The sequence below is a fragment of the Diorhabda carinulata genome, chromosome 1 (assembly GCF_026250575.1).
Source record: "Diorhabda carinulata isolate Delta chromosome 1, icDioCari1.1, whole genome shotgun sequence".
NCBI classification, from domain to species: domain Eukaryota; kingdom Metazoa; phylum Arthropoda; class Insecta; order Coleoptera; family Chrysomelidae; genus Diorhabda; species Diorhabda carinulata.
In genome coordinates, this window is record NC_079460.1 from 4,452,120 (window position 1) to 4,472,359 (window position 20,240).

A 20,240-nucleotide genomic window follows, 5' to 3' on the forward strand; every position below is an offset into this window, starting at 1 on the left:
TTTCGAAAAAAGTGAGAGGATTAAAAATGTAGTATAAATAATTTCCTACCAAAAAGGTCTCCTGTAATTTTTCCCTAAGAGCTGTCATTTCCTTGTTAGATGCGCTCAAACTTCGGGGTCGGATCTTACTAAAAAGTTTTCGTACCACAGGGAAATTATGTCCCCGGCTGAAGAAGAAACTGCTGTATCTCCTCAAAAGCTCAACATTTCGAGACGAAAGAAAGTGCATTTTACTTGTAAGGGTTTTTACTTTTCAACTGCATCTGCAAAAAAATTCAGACTTGTAAAATTTTCTTGGAAAACAACACGAACGGGATTGTTTTTTGCTGGATGCCTGGGTGAACTTAAAACACGTGTATCTGTGACTCTGCTACACCCAGCAGCGAACCCTTCCTTTAAGTCTTCAATTAGACGATTACCTTCAAAATGAGAGCAATTATACCTTCGAACTCACTCTGTGATGGGAAAAAAACTACTTTGTAGTTAACAAGTTTGGTTACTTTCTCATAACTTGTTTTCGCAAAACAATGAGAAAACTAAAGTATTCATTTTGTAGCTGAGTTGTCGAGCTCCAATTTCCTCCCCGAATAAGTTCATAAAACCTTCGGTTTCCCATAAAAAATTTGAAAACTCGCCAAGAGCTCCAAAACGACAACTCTAAACCCTGATTAATTAACTTATACTTTTGTTTCAAAGTCGATGAGAAATTGAGGTTTAAAGTGAAAATTGCCTGAAATTCGTCATTATGTTGTCAAAAACAACGTAATTAACTCATATTTTGTACTAATTAGCCCCCTTTGTCAAGATCCTGGATCCGCTCTTGAATACGCTTTCAAGTATTTTCATTATACCAAGTTTTCTCATGGGTTTTTTGGATTTTTCAGCATCTAAATGATGGACTCTACTATGTTGAGCCATTCTCTTCATAAACAAAGCTGATTTGAGTATGTAGTTTGACAAAAATGACCAGAAAATAGGAATTTTAACTTTGCTTGAATACGGTTTCAAGTATTTTCATTGTACCAACTTTTCAATGTGTTATTTCGATTTTCAAACTTTTAAATGGCGAACCCTAGAATTAGAAAGCTTCCCCTTGATAATCAGACCAATTTTGACCCTGAAGAGTCTTTTATTTCCAATTCTTAGTATATTTGAATCCGCTTTCCGGGGTTCTTATTGTATGAAATCGACTAGATTGCAATTGATTTCTTATATTCGATTTTTAATATTTTCTCTATTTTTGATAAATGTTTAAATAAAGAAAAGCGTTTTTGAGGATTATCCCTGTCCCACACTTGAGTTTAGAGTACAATCAAGATTTTAAAAGAGGATTTCTGACATTTTAGAGTTTTTTGTAGCTTCTTCAAAGTAATTTCTTACTCGGCATTTTTTTTCCAGAGTAGTTTTGGGATTAGGGAAAAATTACAAGAAACCTTTTTTGTAGCAAATTTTTTGTACTATATTTTGGATCCTTTCACTTTCAAAATTCGAAATAAAAATTGAAACAAAAATATATCGCTTAGCGGCCAAAAATTTTGGTGTTAACTTTTACTATATCGATAGAGCATCCCCTCAGAACTATCTAAATCCAGAAAATCAGTGACCTAAGTAATTTTCGTGGATTTTGGCTCTAATTGGGATGTAGGTACTCACTGGACTAATCTGCTTTCCGTTTTTCCCTATAACGCCTAGATTTTGTACAATTTCACTCGACTATGATATTTTATGAAGAAAAACACGTTTGCTCACATTTCTCCAATACAAATTTTGTTTACGATATTTGTTTACGTTCACAGAGATATATGAATGAGAATGAATAGTTGAATGAGTTTTCAAAAAAAATCATAAGGGCATTTTGAAGTATGTAAAATTAGATAAGAAGATTAAGAACGTGGAATATTGTATTTCAGCCTTCAAACTTTAGTTTTTTTGATATCCTGCACACGTATGGTGTGTGATGATGATAAGTTGCCCTGGGTACTTCTTTTTCTGCAGTTTGATCAGGGTAAACCGTATCAATTCGTTTTAAATTTGACTGTAGGAACAGATTGTGAATTGTACACCAAAATCGTTTTTGCCTTTTGTATTTTACGAATCGAATTCAAGGACGAAATATCACACCATCAATGTGGAAATATGGAAGTCTAAAACATTCTCTTGTATCCACCACAGTTATTTTCAATTTCAAACGTAAAATTTTTCAGAATGAGAAACTTCGTGTTTGACTCTAGTTGATCAACCAATGTTCTTGAAAGAGACCTTTTCCATACTTTCTTTTTTAGAAGCAATTAAGCAATTGTCTAAAATACTTTCCACTTCATTCATACGCAAGTTACCTTAGGGATGGAAAAAGGGAAAGGGAGCAGCACATCGGTGGAGAGTATTCTTATTTGATATCTCAGATACACGAATTTGAGACAATTCTCGTATTTTGCATACTCAACTTTCTTTGGTCGTCAAAATATTTCTGCGCCTTATAGCAATACAAGGTGTTTAAAAAAATTATGATCTAGGATCGAGAGAAAACTGAAAAATATTTGGGGGTTTCTTAGTAAAAAATTATCGTAACCCCAACCGTATTCAAGATAAAAGGCGTTGAAGAAAAAAGCGTTTTTTACGATTTTTTTCGCAGCTACTGGCAACAATGTATTGAAATTTCATACGAATATGTTTTGGAGGATAATACATCCAATGAATTTCTTTTTATGTCTGATTCTCATAGTGAGTGCTAGTTGCACGATTTGTACCAAGTAGTATTGTACAAAACTTCATTCTTGGATGTATCAGCTTCCAAAACATATTTGTATAAAATTTCAGTACAATGTTGCCAGTAGTTGAGGCAAAATCGTAAAAAATGTTTTTTTATTCAACGCCCTTTATCTTGGATGCGGATGGCGTTACGTAAATTTTTTACTGAACAGACCCCAATTATTTTTCAGTTTTCTATCTATCCTAAAGACGAAATCATCTTTTTTGAAACATCCTGTATATTAGAGTATATTTAACTACATCTGTAATTTGCTCTGTTGACCTAGGAGATTTTAGAGAGATCTAAATATACAACAGTCATTTTGTAAAAAATATATTGCTAGGTACATCTGTTTTATTTTTTGAATATTTTATAAAAGAAATAAATTGATGTTGTTTAGATTTGAACATATTTTGAATCTATTTCTCATTAAAAAAAATTATGTGTTTTTAAAATAAGAAAAAAAAGCCACTGACACTAATATCAAAAGAAATGCATTGCTAATATACCCGAAAATAAATTATTCTTACATAATAATTAAGTCTGGTCTTATCTAGAAATGTTTATAATTAAAAAAAATGTCAATTTCGAAAAAATCAGATCATAAAAAAGTTAAGTGACCTAATCTATCAATTGAGAATATATTTTACAGAAGATCGTTTCCAAGCTATTCAAACCTTGCGGATTATGGCCATTTGAAGGTTATTGTTTATGTCTTACATTCTGAGTTTTCCTTTTCTCAAGGGCAGATCATTATCCGCCATATCATTCCATTACATAATGTTTCCACCTTTCAAACTCTATCTCTTCATCACTTTTGTATTTTACAGTTGTATTTTCCCGTACTCGGAATTATCCTCATCAATTTTCTCCCACCATAAAGTCGAACGCGCGTTTCGATAATTAATTTCTCGTCTTCAGAGACGGATCAGACAGTGTAATTGTGAGTGTTGGTGTAGTGTAATCATTGTGTTCAGTATCATATCCAGTAGATTCAGAGTCCATTCTAGATGTAGCTAGACTAGATGAGAACACCTGGTTTAAGGCAATTAAAACAGGTGACAGGTCTTTGTACCTGACACCTAAGATGATAACTTAATGTCATAAGCATCATGGACGATACAGAATGTTGCTGGTACATGAAGGAGAAAGATACCGCATGTACGAGATTTAAACACATGGGCAAGATCATAGGACTTTTAGAGTTTTAAGTGAGACTATTTTTATGTGCCAGAGAATGATAAAACCTAAAACAACTTTTATAAGCTGTATAGAATAATAGAAAAATGTTTGGACTGGTCAAAAACCCCGTCTATTAAATATTACATAGATTTTGTTATATAAGTACCTACGTACCAATACAAGATAAACTTTTTGTTTTATTTAAATTTCAAGAATCTGTTCCAGACAAATTCCACAGAAAATCCAGGTTTTCTCAAACTACAATCTGCATTATAAATCACCCTACTGGGATGTTTTTCTCATTTTTTTGAAATCTTTTTAGGTTAAGACAAGGTTAACCCTATCAAAGGAACCTGACGAGGTCCTTGCTAGGACGCATCAGAATTCCCTAATCATGTCCTATTAAGATCACCTCATTGAAAAGAAAAATATCATCATCATACAAACAAGAAGAAAAATCTAATCAGGTGATCCTGATAAGAGTAGTCCAAGGCAATTCTGATTAGGACCACTATTTAAAACATCCGTAGAGGAATCGAATGAAGTCTAAAAGTTCTAAAGGACAAAAATTCTTCTTTCTGTGACACATTGTGATCGCGGGCCTTATTGATATGGCCCAGGGGCCGGAAGCGGGCCGTATTTTTGACATGACCGATGTAAAGTTATGCTGATCAGAACGATATAAAGTAATCCTGATCGTATAAGGTAAACCTGATCAGGAGCTCATTACTGATATGCATTACATTTTCATCAAGTCCTTAACAGACTGCGGAATTACCTGATAAAGTTTTTATCAGGTCCTTCCAAAAATTACAAAACGCAATATTGTAATTTCCACGATTAAGATTTCATTCTTTTTTTATTCAACAATTAAAATGTTGATAGGCACTATGCTGTTTTCGCATAAATTAAATATATAATATACCGAGAAGCAAATATATTATTTCAATTATTATATGGGCTCCAATTAGGATTTTTGTTCGTATTATTAATGCTAATTTTATGAATTTGACTTTAAATGTGAAATTTAATCATTCAGTTGGAAAAAATATTCTTCTTACTAGTCTTTAATTGGATCAAACCAAAGAATTATTCAAGTTTCAAGTGTATTTAACACTCGTTATTGTTTTAACGTTAGCTCAAATGTATAAGTCATGCTGAGGTTTGGAATTAATTCAAAATCAGTGATTTTTGATTTTTTCATGTCTTAACCACAATTTTTAAAATACAACTCAACGTCCTTGATTCGATTTAATGGAAAAACCCAGAAATGGGTTAAATCATTCGTAGGACTCTTTGCGTCATTACTTAGCCGATAGGGCTCCTTGGGTTGCGCAAAAATCTTGTTCACTTTAGACGGTACATATTGTATTACATCGACCTCTGGATACATCAAGTTTTTCTTCTTTCTCGAAGTTTGAAACACTAAGGAACTCCAGAGCACTACACCTGGAAGTTCATGAAATAGAAGACGAAGATCTCTGGCAATTGAAGCCATCCCAAATTGTTAAAAGGAGTGGGATTAATGGATCAGCTGGGTTTTGGTACAACACCTCAAATCCATACATATATACATACAACAATTCAGAGATAATTATGTTAGAAAACGAAATCGCTTCAATAACATGGTAACTCAAAACATACCAATCCCAGTACCGTCTCGATTCAATACTAAACCCACTACCTTCGTGAGTACCGCTCATAAAACTTCTGGGCGCGGAAACTTCCAAGACAGGAAGTTTAAGGTGTGGGTTGCTTCATGCGGATGAGGTGCGTGAAGGTGAAAAGCATCACGTAGAAACGCTGCAAACAAGATGGTGCAAGACATAGAAAATAGAAATAAATTGCGAGAAAAGCTCTACAAGAAAAGAAGAAGCCACCAACTCGATCGGAATAAAATCCAGTGGACAAAAAAGACCCAATACAAATAACGTTGAATCAAGGTCTCACTTTCTACAAATACTGTAGACAAAGTGTGACAAACCAGAGCAACATATGAGGTATGACTTGGTTGCATGGGTACATACATATAAATCGAAGAGGAAAAATTACAGCCACAAAAGAACATAACGCTGAGACAAGAAACGATGAAATAGACGAAAAAAGTATTGGAAATCATGGACGACACGGCAAAAAAACTATTCGAACAGCTAGCAACACTTCCTAACGAGGAATTAATCAGATACACCATTGAGGATTATAGGAAGCATACATTTCATAAGCAAGTTATACATCAGGGGTAGTTGAGGACCTCTCGGATTAGATCTTTTCTTTCCGAAGACGGCTGGAATTGGCAGCGAAAACATAACTAGAAGACAAGAGTGTGAAGCCAACAGACTAACTCTTAACAAAAAGATAAGAACTCCAGAATCTCCCATACAACACAGGGGAGAGGAAGTACGACGCAAACGAGAATGAAGACCTTCTTCGCATCCATCGGCAGATTTATCTGGGGGTAGATGCTTAGACGGCCGCGTTTTATCACGCTCGCGTGTGTGTGTGGGAAGGTAGAGGGAATGGTACGCTCCACGACGTTGCTACATCTAAATTATAGTACAAACTATAGTCTGGGTCTAATGGACCCTGCGCGACTACTCCACCTTTAAGAAAACCTTTTGAACCGCCGATGCTATGAGTCTTCGTCCCATTTCTGTTGGTAGATTCAAAGGAGCAGATAAATTATTCGAAAAAGTCTGTCTTCGACTGTTTAAATTGTATTTTTGGTGAAATTTGTCCGGAAGAAATCCCTGGAATTCAAATAATACACAGGACTTTTGCCCTGTCCAAACCTTTTTCTATTGTTCTGTATATAAAAGGAAATATTTAGATTATACTGTAATATAATGACTAATGTACTAAGTTTTGGATTGGAAATTGGGTTTTATTACTCTCTCATAATAAAAAATAGACTATACGATTTATTTTAAATTGGATGATTATTCTTGAAACGCCCCGTATATTAAATTGTTTCGTTATTACTGGATTAACACATCATGAACACTCTTTTTATGAATGAACATCAATTAGCCCATATGTATTAATTATTTGTTCATACAGTGGTGGTAAAAAAATCTCTTACACTCAATAACATGATCTAATTAGGACCCGCATCACAATTAACATATTAACTGATCACAAAATTAATTAAACCCAGCGTCACAATAAATAATCTCATTACTGCCGTTTAAGATATAGAAAATAATATTTTTTTATAATTAGGTGTCTCAATTTTTTTCCCGTCTTCAAATTGGTGTAATTTCTGGTGCCGTGACAGATATTTAACAATTAATTATGCCTTATTTGAATACTAACTAGAATATAATGACTAGCAGCTGAATACATTCGACACCATATATTACACGTTCAAAAGGTAGATTTTTCATTTTTGAATGAAGTTAATTGAATGACCAGTTCATGAAATTACCATCGTTTCAAATAAAATCAGTAATTATGCGTTGAAAGTTATAGAAAATCATCACACGAAAATGTTGACACATTCACATCAATGTTGCCATATTTTAAAACTAAAAACAAGTGTATGGCAATGAGTGTTTGTCGTGTCCACGTATTTAAGTGATTTACGCGTTCTCCAGAAGATGTTAAAGATGATCCACGTCCTGGCCGCCCATCCACGTCAAAAACGGATAACAAGGAATGTTTGCGGCAAATTTTACAATGAAAATCTCAACTTCCTCCAACCTCCTCTTTCCTAAGCTCCAACAAAATTTGAGTCAGAGCGCGCATCCTGGAGGAACTAACAGAAATAGACTTCCTGTACTGTTTTGAACGATGGAAATTGAAGCAGAAAATACCAAGAAAATTATCTGGTGCAAGGGTTAAAAGTACTGATTGAACAACAACAGTTCAGAGGGTTTCGATACATAGTGAGAATGAAGGAGGACAGAACAGTCCAAATGGAAAAGACAGGACTAAACCAGAGAAAGACTAGGCAGGAAGCAACTGAATCAAACTATATAATTAAATATTATCCAAAATTTTTTTATTATAATATATGAAAAAGATTCCCTACAATTATCTTACATTTGTTTCAAGGAAACTAATTTGAATATAAAAACGCTTTTGTCTTTAGTCTAGTGTCACATAGTTGGGTTCATTACTGCAATTTTGAACAAGCTATAATTTCAAATGTTATAACCAGTCGTGGCTATTTTTTCTCTCTAAAAACATCGATGTAAATTTGTTTAAAAAAGTAGTATAAAGAATAATGTATAATACTTTCGTTATACCTTTTTGAAATCTATACATAATCCAATCGGTTTTGACTTTATTGCATCTCTTTAGAGCAGTACATCAACTACTCGTTCCAAGTCTCTAATTCGGACTAGTACGACTATTAGGTTCATCATTGAGCTGACGCTCTTTGGTGCGATTCATCAGCTATTTCGCTTATTATATGAAATAATAGAAAAAAAGTGAGGAATATTAAATTCTATATCTTCTCATACTCTGATCGATCTTTTTATGAATAAAAGTGTCTTTAGTGGCTCTTAAGTTTTGTTTTCAGCTTAGATTAGTTATCCTGAACGAGAATGTATTGCAACGCTCTGATGAGATACAACAACATCGAAACCGGTTATTAATTTCATGAATATTATTTATTTTGATGTATCTCGATTTCCTGTTATGACTTTTTATTAATATTTCTAAAATATTATTGTTTCGGTTTCAAAAGGTCTAACGACAATATTGTTATGATAACACTGGTCAACAATATTTAAACTTTTTTTCATGAGAGCATATACCAAATTTTGAATGTACTATAACAACAAAAACAATATATCAATCGAAAAAAAATTGACACCTCAGGTTTTTTTGTGACATCAAGATTTATATAAAAAGTACAAAAATGACATTCCTCAACCTACAATAAATAGCTATGATTTACGTGAATGTTTGGCTTCTGCTAGGCCCCTTTAAAGTCTCTATCAGTAATCTGCTAGCATTTCTGGACTTTTTTTCCTTGAAAGCGGTTTTCTATTAAGGAAATGACTTGATGAAACTTTTCACCTCGTTTGTGACTCACAGCACATGAGAGTGCGATATATATATTTTTGAAGATATATTACATCCCAAAGTTTTGTATGAAATTGTAAATTCATTGACTAACTATTAATAATTTTTCCTAGGAAATTTTGGACAACATGTCCAGGCGACTTTTCCAGATCATACAGTTTTCCTTCAAAGTTTGTATACTCCATTAGATCCCCTATTTGTGGACCAATGAATATCCCTTCTTTAATTACTGCCTCTTTGAGTTTGGGAAATTTCTCCATCAGATATAAGCATCCACTGCTATCTTTAGGCATAGCTTTTGCTTAGCATTTACATTTTTCATGAGGACGAGTTTTATAAGCAGCGGTGGTTGAAGTATGTCACCAGGGTTCACTACAAGATCATTTTGAACATTTTTCTGCCCTGGTGTCAGTGATTCAAGCTACTTTCTTTGTGTAGTGACTTTTTCTGTATCTGCTATCCTATTCGCAAATGAATCAGCAATATTCTGTATAACCAAGTTGTAGCCGAAGCAAAATTTTCAAGAAGGAACTTCATGTTTTCGTAAAGTCTCTTTTACATCAGAAACATAGGCAACCGACACTGAAGGATAATTGCTTCCGTTGTATAGGTAATTTTTGAAGAGACAATGAATAAGAAATTTTCGAACCAGGAGTAAATTCCAGCCGTTTTATCTAGACCCCAAAAACTCTGCTTGGCTTTGTAGAAAAATTGTTTAAATCACTTTCTATCAATAAATGCGGTTCTTTTGAAGTTGATGGTTGATAACTTGGTCATTGTCTTGAGATACCTTATTGGGTTGACTAAAAACAGAAACAAAATCGTGACTTTTTGCTTGATTTAGAGGCAGTTCGGCACTAGGTAGGATTGGTCTGTTGGCTGATAACAAGTTTGGATTTGGTTGTGAATCAAACAAAAATAACAATCACTTACATGATCTTTTGGTTGCCAGCAAATCATTTATGCCTCCACATTTATGTGGAACCCAGGATTTATCTTGGTGGCACACAGGAAAAAGAAAATAGGCTAAATAGCACTTTTCAGTTAAAGACGATACTTTCGCGGCATATTTACAATGAAGTAAACGTAACTTAATAGAATGAAATCGTTTACAGTCAATGAGCTCAGAAAAGAATATATAGTCCGGTCAAATTCCCAATTCCCAAGTTCCCTATCATTCCCTTGTGGAAAAAATTTTATTCAAGGTCAGGTTTTCGTGTTTTTCAGCAAAACCGTAAGTTTTATCCTAAAAATATTTCAGACAAAAATTGTAGATCATAAAATTATCTACAAAAAAAGTGTTAACACTTTTTTCCTACGAGTCATAGTTTCTGAGATATAACGATTCGATAAATTGTAATCGTCAAAAAAAAAAACAACACCAACTGAAAAAAACTATTTTTTTCTTAAAGCAAGGAAAAGCTCAGCATCAATCGGAAATCTATTTATCAAAAAATCTATCTACTTTTAGGAAGTGATAAAATCATGTAACTGGATGTGACACGACATCTACATTTGACAGGAAGGGTAAAATAACAATTTTCAAAATTTTTGAAAAACAAGATTTAGTTCAACGAACGGAGCTCATTAAAAAATTACTTGCTTAGATTAGTATCGATATGCATGTTTTGTTCTTCGTCTTTTTCTTCAACGTATTGTAGGCCTTAAGCCTGTAGTTTCCAGCTTGTCATCCTTGAGATGTTGATGCCTTTGAATCCATCCATCTTTTTGGAGATCTTCCTAAAGGTCATTCTGTCCACGTGTTCGTTCCAAGCTTTTCCACGTTTACCTCCTCATCTGCCTATGTCTTCCACCTCACATTCGTGTCTTATGTCTGTGTATCTCTTTCTGTCTCTTAGTGCGTATCCGCATATGTATCTGAGTATTCTCATTTCTGTTGTTTGAATGATGTTTTTAGATCTTTTGTTGTCCGCTCTTGTTTCTATAGCATATGTAAATATGGGTCTAGGCAAGTTTTGGTTTTAACTTTTGCCATTTTGTCATACTGGAATTATTGATTGTCCTGTTACTTCATTTATTCTGTTCTAGTCTGCGCTGATTTGTGTGCCTATGTAGTCCTCATTGGTCCTTTAGAGATGAAAAGGGTTTTAGTTTTTACGCTGGATACTTGCATGTTAAAGGTTTTAGCTTTTACGTAGAATAAAGATAGGAGCTGCTGTAAGTCGTCTTCGCTCTCAGCCACAATTACAGCGTCATCAGCATAACAGATTATTTTTATTGCGCCCGTTGTAAGTGAATATCCTCTTGCTCTATTCTTGACACGATTTATTATTTTTAAAGAGTCTTCCTGTCGGATACCCGTTGGCGTTTGTATTTCCTCTTTCAGGTAATGGTAAAAAACAAGTTCAATTGGCTTGTCTTCTTCCACTCTCAGTTGCTGCTCGTCAACATCTTTTTCGGGTTCAATTGTGGCTTGGTTATCAGCTAATCTCTACAGACGGAGTTGGAGTTAGTCAACAATACGTTAGAACCTGTTCGTACTTTACTCCTACCACGCACAATTTTTTGCAACTATATAAGGGATGTAGTGCTAAATGTGGTTGCAAAAAGTAGGACTGTTTTGTTCTTTGGCATGTACACTTTGCCAAGGCTCTAATATTGAACCACCAGCAGTGGAGGATCGGTTTGATTGATTGAATGAGACGACAAGAAGAAGAACAATTTGAAAGTTACGATTAGATTTCATAACTTTTTTTTAATTTAAATCCCTTTTATCTTTTCAATCTTTGCTAATTTCCATTATTTTGCCATAATTTCAAATTAAACATGATCGCAATAGACCTTTCTGGGGAAACCATGTTAAAAAACGTGCTAAGTACACTACACTACATCTCAAAAACGGTGGCTCGTAGGAAAAAATGTATGGACACATTTTTCTTGAAGATAATTTCATGATCTACATTTTTTGTCTGAGTTATTTTTATTTCACTGATTTTTAGCTTGCGGTAAATTTATGTAATTTCTAATGTCTAATTTGACCGGACTAATATAGATGTCACAAAAAAACTGGATGTGACTGAAACAAAATAATAATTTTTCTTTGAATGAGTGTGCATCAAAACAAATAAAATTCATCACAAAGATCATGTGACAAAAACAGTGTTTACCAGTGTAAATGTTGAATATTACGAGGTGTTTTCAAAAAATATGGTGAAATATACCTTGAAAGTAGCAATGTATTCATCTTAATGTTGAATCTATAATCGCAAGGCTTGTTTCATAATGACCTTTTCAATGTAAGGAATGACGTAAATACGTTTTTTATTTATTTTTTGAGAATCCGGTCGCATGGTGCTAATTCTGTTGAGTACAAAACTTTTAGGGGGTAAAAAATCAATAAACAACGGTTATGGTTGGCGATTTTTTATAATGACATGAAAAAATATTACGCAATTGAAACGAGCTTTAATCAAAGAAAACAATGACTATGATGAGGTTGTTTAGAGATCACTTAATTCCCCGTATTTTTTGATCACACCTCGTATTTATCTTATGTTAAGTATGATGTTTTATAATTTTTTTTTCTATTTTTGCAATAAGGCAAAAGAGTGGTGAACGAATATTCAAGAATTCACAATTTGAACATGTACGATGGAGTGGAACTACGAAACTCAACCCGTCAGTATGGATGATTAAAAAATTAATTAGCACCCAAAGTTAGATTTCTTTTATTTTCTTTTTTTTTTTTACTAAAATCAATTATTCAATATATAGTCAAGTATTTTCTTTTAAATAACGATTTCATGGGTGACTTTTTCACTTAAATTTAGCTTCACTTAATTTCAGCTCAATTTATTTATTTTTTTCCGAAATAGATCCGAAGACAAGTACACAAGACAGAAGAACGCAATTCAACAATTCAACGTTCAAGTCCGTTAATCTGCAGTTTAAGTGTAACGTCCTCATTTAAATCTCCGTTCCATCGACGTAAGAAATCAAAGTATTTTAAATCTGGAGAATAAGTAGTTAGTTATTTTTATGAAGTTCCGTATTAGTTAAGTTAAGACACTTTAAAAAAGACATTGCGTAAATAAAAGAAATAAATATAATGACAAAGTACCTTAAATATTTTCGATAAGTTTCATTAACGTTGTTATATTTGTAATATAAATTGTGAAGTATTTTGGAAGAGAAGGTTGAATATCAAGACTCAACTTTTGTTTGGTGAGTATGTTTTTTGTTGAATCTTTTTTTAAATTACTCGTGATTTAACGTTATGATAATCACCAGCATCGTTATTCCAATAGTGCTCTTTGTTCCATGTCCTCTGATAATAATTTCTTGGCTAAAAAGCTAGTTTCAGAAGAAAAAAAATATCTGCGAATAGTCAAACATCAACTTATTAGTGGACCAAGGCCGATAATTTTTGAAACTAAAAAAAATAATAGTAAGATGAAGCTCATTGGAAAAGGAAGAGAATAAAATATAAATGAAAGGAAAAATAATTTACGGACGGTCTGGGGTGGTAAAGGGAAGAGTTTGTAAAGGTAAAAAGCGGTTTATCTCGATTTTCAGCAAAACTGTAAGTCTTATGAAAAAACGTTCAATTGCAAAGTTATGGTTAACAATCACACTTTTTTCACATAACCTGAAAAAAGGTTTTGGTTTTATTTTCATCTTTTATGCGAATTTTTTTTCCACGAAATTTTGTAAAAACTTGCCTTTTCATGTCCCAAATAGAGTGTAGTTAATTTGATTTGAAATATTTGTTTTTTCACATTATTTTGATATAATATCGAAAAAGCACCCCAATTTAAATTCTACCGTCAACAAAATCAGCTTTTTATAAAAAGTCGGTGAGATTTTCGTTCCTTGAAATCTCTACTTTCTAATGGTAAAAAAAATATTATTATCACCTTATTCAATTTTCCCAGAAAAAAAGTCACGTCCGAAATTTTTTTTAACATTATACACAATTTTTAGATATTTATTAAAATTTTTCATTGTAACTAAACGAAAAATGTGAGATTCCATGTTGCATTGATGTACATAAGTAATTAGAGTAAAAAATTTTAATAAATAACTAAAAATTGTAAAAAAATTCAGGTGCGAGTTCTTTTCGTTTTTTTGCCTTTTTTGAGAAAATTTACCATGGTGATGGTAATATTTTTCTACACCATCGGAAAGTAGAGATTTGTATGAACACAGAACTCGCCGATTTTTTAAAAAAATCTGATATTTTGAGGAAAGAATTTTCGATTGAAAATTAGGGTGCATTTTCGATATCATGTCAAATTAACGTGAAAAAATAAATATTTCAAATCAAATAAATTACGGTTTATTTGGGACATAAAAAGGTAAGCTTCCATAAAATTTGGTGAAAAAAATTTTTTTCGTAAAAGAATTTGTTTTTGTGGATTTTCCATATGAATTTTGAGGTTATGTGAAAAATTGTTAATACAAGAGTTGTAGACTTGTTGTCCTTTCCTACAACTATGCTATTCAACTGAAGATAAATTGATTTTACCATTAAAAACTATATTTTTCTCCTTTTCCAATAGGTTTTATACTACTATTAGTTTTTTTTTTACTTTTTATTACTTTTTAAAGGCTTCGACCTTGGTCATTAGGCAGTTTTTTTTAAAAAACTGTCGGTGACATTTTTGTTCCTTGAAATCTCTACTTTCTAATAGTATAAAAAATATTACCATGAACAATCTAAATTTTCTCAGTAAAAATAAAAAAGGCGAAAGAAAGTAACATCCGAAATTTTTTTCAATCATTATGCACAATTTTTAGTTATTTATTAAAATTTCTCATTCTAATTAAACGAAAAACGTGAGATTCCATGTTACATTGATAAACATAAATTTTAATAAATAACTAAAAATTTTAGAAAAAAACTGATGTGAGTTCTCTTAGTTTTTTTGCTTTTTTTGTGAAAATTTACTATGGTGATGGTAATATTTTTTACACCATCGGAAAGTAAATATTTCAATAAACGAAAACTCGCCGACTGTTCAAAAAAACTGATATTTTGACGAGAGAATCTTCGATTTAAAATTAGGGTGCATTTTCGATATCATGTCAAATATAAATATCTCTAATCAAACAAATTACGGTTTATTTGGGTCATAAAAAGGTAAGTTTTCACAAAATTTCGTGAAAAAAATTGATTTTTGTAAAAGAGCTTGGTTTTGTGAATTTTCCACATGAATTTTGAGGTTATGTGAAATAATTGTAAATACAAATTGTGGACCTTATCTACAACTATGCTATTCAACTCGAGATAAACCGTTTTTATCCTTAACAACTTACCTCCTTCCCCTTCCTGATCTCAGATCACCCGTAAATTATTTTTCATTCCATTTTTACCATATTCTCCTCCTTTTCCAATAGGTTTCATCCTACTAATATTTTTTTTTCACATTTTATTAGGCTTCTACTTTGGTCTATAGGCAGTTTCTTTGATTCTAATCACGCTACTATCGATGAAGCAGTTCCTTTATCGAGAAAAATTGATGAAGAAGCCTTATCCATGTGGTCCTTGTGATGATTATTTTTTTTACTTCGATGGTGACGCGTTCGATCAATTCGAATACAACGATAGCCAAATTATAAACTGGAAAGAGTTCAAACAGAAGTTTATAAGGAACTTACCTACATTACTCTTACCCTCGGAAAGAATATCATCATCTTTTCATTTACAGAGTATTTTTTATCAGAATATTTGACGTTTGACAACTAACTATGTGTGGATCCATAAATCTCAAGTTTTGTCACGAATTAGGTATATTTCTGAACGAAATATTTGACATTTGACAACCAACTATATGTAGATTGATAAATCTTGAGTTTTACAACAAATTAAATTTCTGAACGCAACCAGAATATTTGACGTTTGACATCCAACTATATGTGAATTCATAAATCTTGAGTTTTGTCACAAATTAAATTTCTGAACGAAATATTTGACATTTGACAACCAACTATATGTAGATTGATAAATCTTAAGTTTTATAACAAATTAAATTTCTGAACGCAACCAGAATATTTGCCGTTTGACATCCAACTATATGTGAATTCATAAATCTTGAGTTTTGTCACAAATTGAATTTTTGAACGCAACCAGAATATTTGACGTTTGACATCCAACTATATGTGAATTCATAAATCTTGAGTTTTGTCACAAATTAAATTTCTGAACGAAATATTTGACATTTGACAACCAACTATATGTAGATTGATAAATCTTAAGTTTTATAACAAATTAAATTTCTGAACGCAACCAGAATATTTGCCGTTTGACATCCAACTATATGTGAATTCATAAATCTTGAGTTTTGTCACAAATTAAATTTTTGAACGCAACCAGAATATTTGACGTTTGACATCCAACTATATGTGGATTCATAAATCTAGAGTTTTGTCACAAATTAAATTTCTGAACGAAATATTTGACATTTGAGAACCAACTATATGTAGATTGATAAATCTTAAGTTTTATAACAAATTAAATTTCTGAACGCAACCAGAATATTTGACGTTTGACATCCAACTATATGTGAATTCATAAATCTTGAGTTTTGTCACAAATTAAATTTTTGAACGCAACCAGAATATTTGACGTTTGACATTCAACTATATGTGGATTCATAAATCTAGAGTTTTGTCACAAATTAAATTTCTGAACGAAATATTTGACATTTGAGAACCAATTTTTTATCTTTATTCTACCTAAAGTTTTGTGATAGAGACATTATCAAAAGTTGACATCTTGAAAATTAGTTATGATTGCACCAAACTCAATAAACAGAGGACTAAAATCCCTTTCCAACAAGGTTTCACACGACCCCCTTTCTTATTAAAAATTTTCGAGGGAGTGCTGGAGGGGATAATATTTTCAAACTGTAAATTGTTATACTTATGGACCGTATTTTTTATATAATTAATAGTTTATGTTTTAATATGACAATTCGTATTTTGATATTTGATAATAGAAATTCTTCAAATTATTAGAACTGTGTTTTTATTTTCATATTCATCTAGTGAGAATTTATCAACATATTTTTTATAACAATAAACGTATGTAGTTGAATAGACTAGACTATTTATTCAATAATATATATATAGTTTCTAACTAGGTCATTACTACCTAGTTTACTGAATTCAATCATGGTGTCAACAACCTTGGACTTATCCCATAGAATTTATTATTAAAACCTTACTTTCGAATATACAATCTAAACAGCACGCCACTGTGATTTGGTCGACCGTATAACCTTGCCATTGAACTTGATTGCAACAGAAATAAATTTTGTATTACTTTACATTATACATAGTATAATATTAGTTTTGATAAAATACCTTTCATTTATTTTTAGTCAATTTTTAAGTACGCGTTAATTAGGTTATAAAATGATAAAATGATGACGAATTGTTTTATAAAATGTGGGACAAAACTAAACCAAAAAAACAAGATAATTTTAAACATAAATAATTATTTATCTTCATTATCAAAAAAATATTAGAATAGTATGAAAAAAACTACTAAAAAGTACCCCATCTGGTGTTCATTTTGGCAACCTACATCTACAAATTGACGAAGAAAAAACTGCTGCATTCCTTTACATGTTTAAGCTACTGATCGAGCACTTCGTACCAAGCATCCATATTTTTGACAACCATATCTTTGTAGATTTATTTCTCCTGGATTTATGGATAGTGGTAAACATTAGGCAACATCTTCCCAATTATACCTAATACCTAAGGGATGGTATTTAAATCTTATAAACGCTAACTTGTCGAAGAGTTCATCGAGCAATATGCCAAAATACTTAAAAGGAGCTTGTGATATAGCAATAACTGTCATACTGCCTCATAAAAGCAGTAATCGGCTCCCCAAACCATTGCTGCAGCACTCCTGGATGTAAGATTCTCAATAGCAAAGTCAAAATCACGTCGGCCACGTTTTATTTTTCTACGATCGTCATGCGCTCTTAAATAGCTTCCCAAATCATTCAAAACTTCTTGCCGTTATCAGGACTAGCTCAAATTTTAATGAAGCAGTCAAAAGAATCCTGGATGGGTTAAAAAGATTGAAGTCCCAGAAGCTGTACACAGACCAGCTTGAAGCTTGGTGAAATGTCTTGGTTCTTCTTCTTCTGCTTATACACTTTTAACTGTCATCGCAATAGAGTTAACACCAACAACTCTGTAAGTAAAAACATTGATGTCTTCTAACTTTAACTATTATTGAAACCAGAGGAAAAAAACCATCAAAAACGCTGTGAAAATTTAATAATTTCATTTTTGCGTTGAGAAATGCTTTTGAATGAGTACAGCAGTTTTCTTTTTTCTTCTGATCTATTCATTTTAAACTCGACTTCAAATATTCAAGTTGAAGAGATTTTGGATATTTCAAACATACAACTTAAATGCTATATACATGTTGTCAATTATTTTAGCTAATATTTCATAAATTCACCATCGGGTACCAAACCAAATAGAACAAAATAATATTTTCGTGGTACCAAATATGAGAACGAGAAACTTCATTAGTTAAAAAATAAATCCTGTAAACATAGAACATTCAAATGAAGTTGAATCGAAACGAAAAGTGCTTAGAGTATTCTAAAGAAGTTAATTCATCTATTGTAGTACTTGGTAGACGCTCCACGGATTTGTACCCAAATAAGTTTTACAAAGTTATACAACGAATAAGTTTCCTTTTGCGTAATGGATTTACATGCTGCAAAACGCACTCAGGTAATCTCTGATCTTTATCTATAAACTCTCAAGAACACCTGTCTGCTTGTAATGGGTATGACTCGTCTTCATTCTCAGCTTTCGTATCCTCTCTTCGGTAGTCTGTCTGGATGTCTGACTCAACTGAAGTCTTCCACTCTTATTTCTCCAAATCCTTTATAGTTAGATTACTACTTCTGGTAATATTGATGCCGAAGTACTTAAGCAGAGTTTATACAGACAAGCCAACGTTGACCTAGCTCCTGTTTTTTAGACGAGGTCATTTATTCACGGATTTTCCTTCATGTGTGCACAGGTTTGAAGAACATAATGAATTGACGGCAAAGTTGGTTCAAAAAGAAATATTTGAAGAACATTTCTACACCATTAAGAGAAAAGTCGATTAATATATTTTGAAAAAAATGAATTTTAAATTATCCTCTTCCTTGAAGACACACAGCATATAAATTTTACTAACTTGGTATTGCAGATATAAATTCTTTGGTTCACTTTATTCATATATCGATGAAACTGAGAAAATCATTAAAACCATCGGAATTCTAGTAGAGGAGGCATCGCTGGTAATAAGAATAAACAGGTTTCGTATATAAAGTAATCATTGGTGGTTATTATCATGTTGAATTTACACGACTTGGTAAAAAGTAGCCGTCAATCAATGCAATTTTGTTTTAATTCAAATTCAACATGAGAAGAACAGAATAATTTGATAAGCACAAGTACGTGATAGTTAACAAATTGTGGGTTCGAGGGATGAAAAAAATAAAAAATCTGATATCAATCGCAAACTGGTTTCGCAGTCACAGTTGATGAAACGCAAAGAGAGCGACACGCATGGACGAATCAACACAAATAATAATATGTTATCAATATGATTATAGAAGATTCCATACTAAAATTGATTGTACCTGATTTATTTCTTTTAAATTAACAATCAAATAAGGTATAGTCGAAAGTTTATTCTGTTTATGTCTTGATTTTAGGTCTGGTCTGATTTAAAATTAGTTTTTTTTTTATATTTTTGAATACAGGTAAAAATATGACGTTTGACCTGTTGCGGTCAGAATTAACTATAAAATAAAAACAGAAGATATTTAAAGTTCAATTCATGTCTTCCTTTATCACAAAATAGATCAGTGACAATAAGTTTGTTCTGATAGATCTATCCAACTATCAGATCCTGAATTTAGCTATTCAATAAACAAAAACGGCTTTGAAAGAAAATAATTATGCGGAAAAAATGATAAAAAACATATTTAAGAAAAGGATAAACAGACACTACAATCAATTCAACAACAGAACAGAAACAGAACATCAAAATATAGAACATTTTTCCGTACCATTTATACACGGACTTTCCCAACTACCATAAAGGACATTATACATATATTTTACTAAATTAAAACACCAAAAAACGAAAGAAGTAATATTATATATCAAGTGCCATGTACTAATTGCGACGCTGTCTACATAGGGCAGACATCCCAGTGTTTAGAAAATAGAATAAAAGGTCATCAATACGATAACAAAAGTAAAACTGCATTAACGA

The 20,240-nt window shown here is 32.1% G+C and overlaps 1 protein-coding gene across 2 annotated transcripts in view; it reads left to right on the forward strand.

Annotated features, from left to right (window-relative positions):
• The window catches only part of LOC130898241 (protein doublesex), a 158,930-nt gene that overhangs the window by 76,181 nt on the left and 62,509 nt on the right, over positions 1–20,240 (forward strand). The window contains exon 3 of one of the 2 annotated variants that reach the window (XM_057807494.1): positions 12,527–13,416. The exons of the other annotated variant lie outside the window; for it this stretch is intronic. Within the exon in view, the coding sequence (XP_057663477.1) occupies positions 12,527–12,618 (92 nt within the window). The 3' untranslated portion in view covers positions 12,619–13,416. Of the gene's footprint in view, positions 1–12,526; positions 13,417–20,240 lie in introns of those variants that run through there. 2 annotated transcript variants of the gene reach the window in all.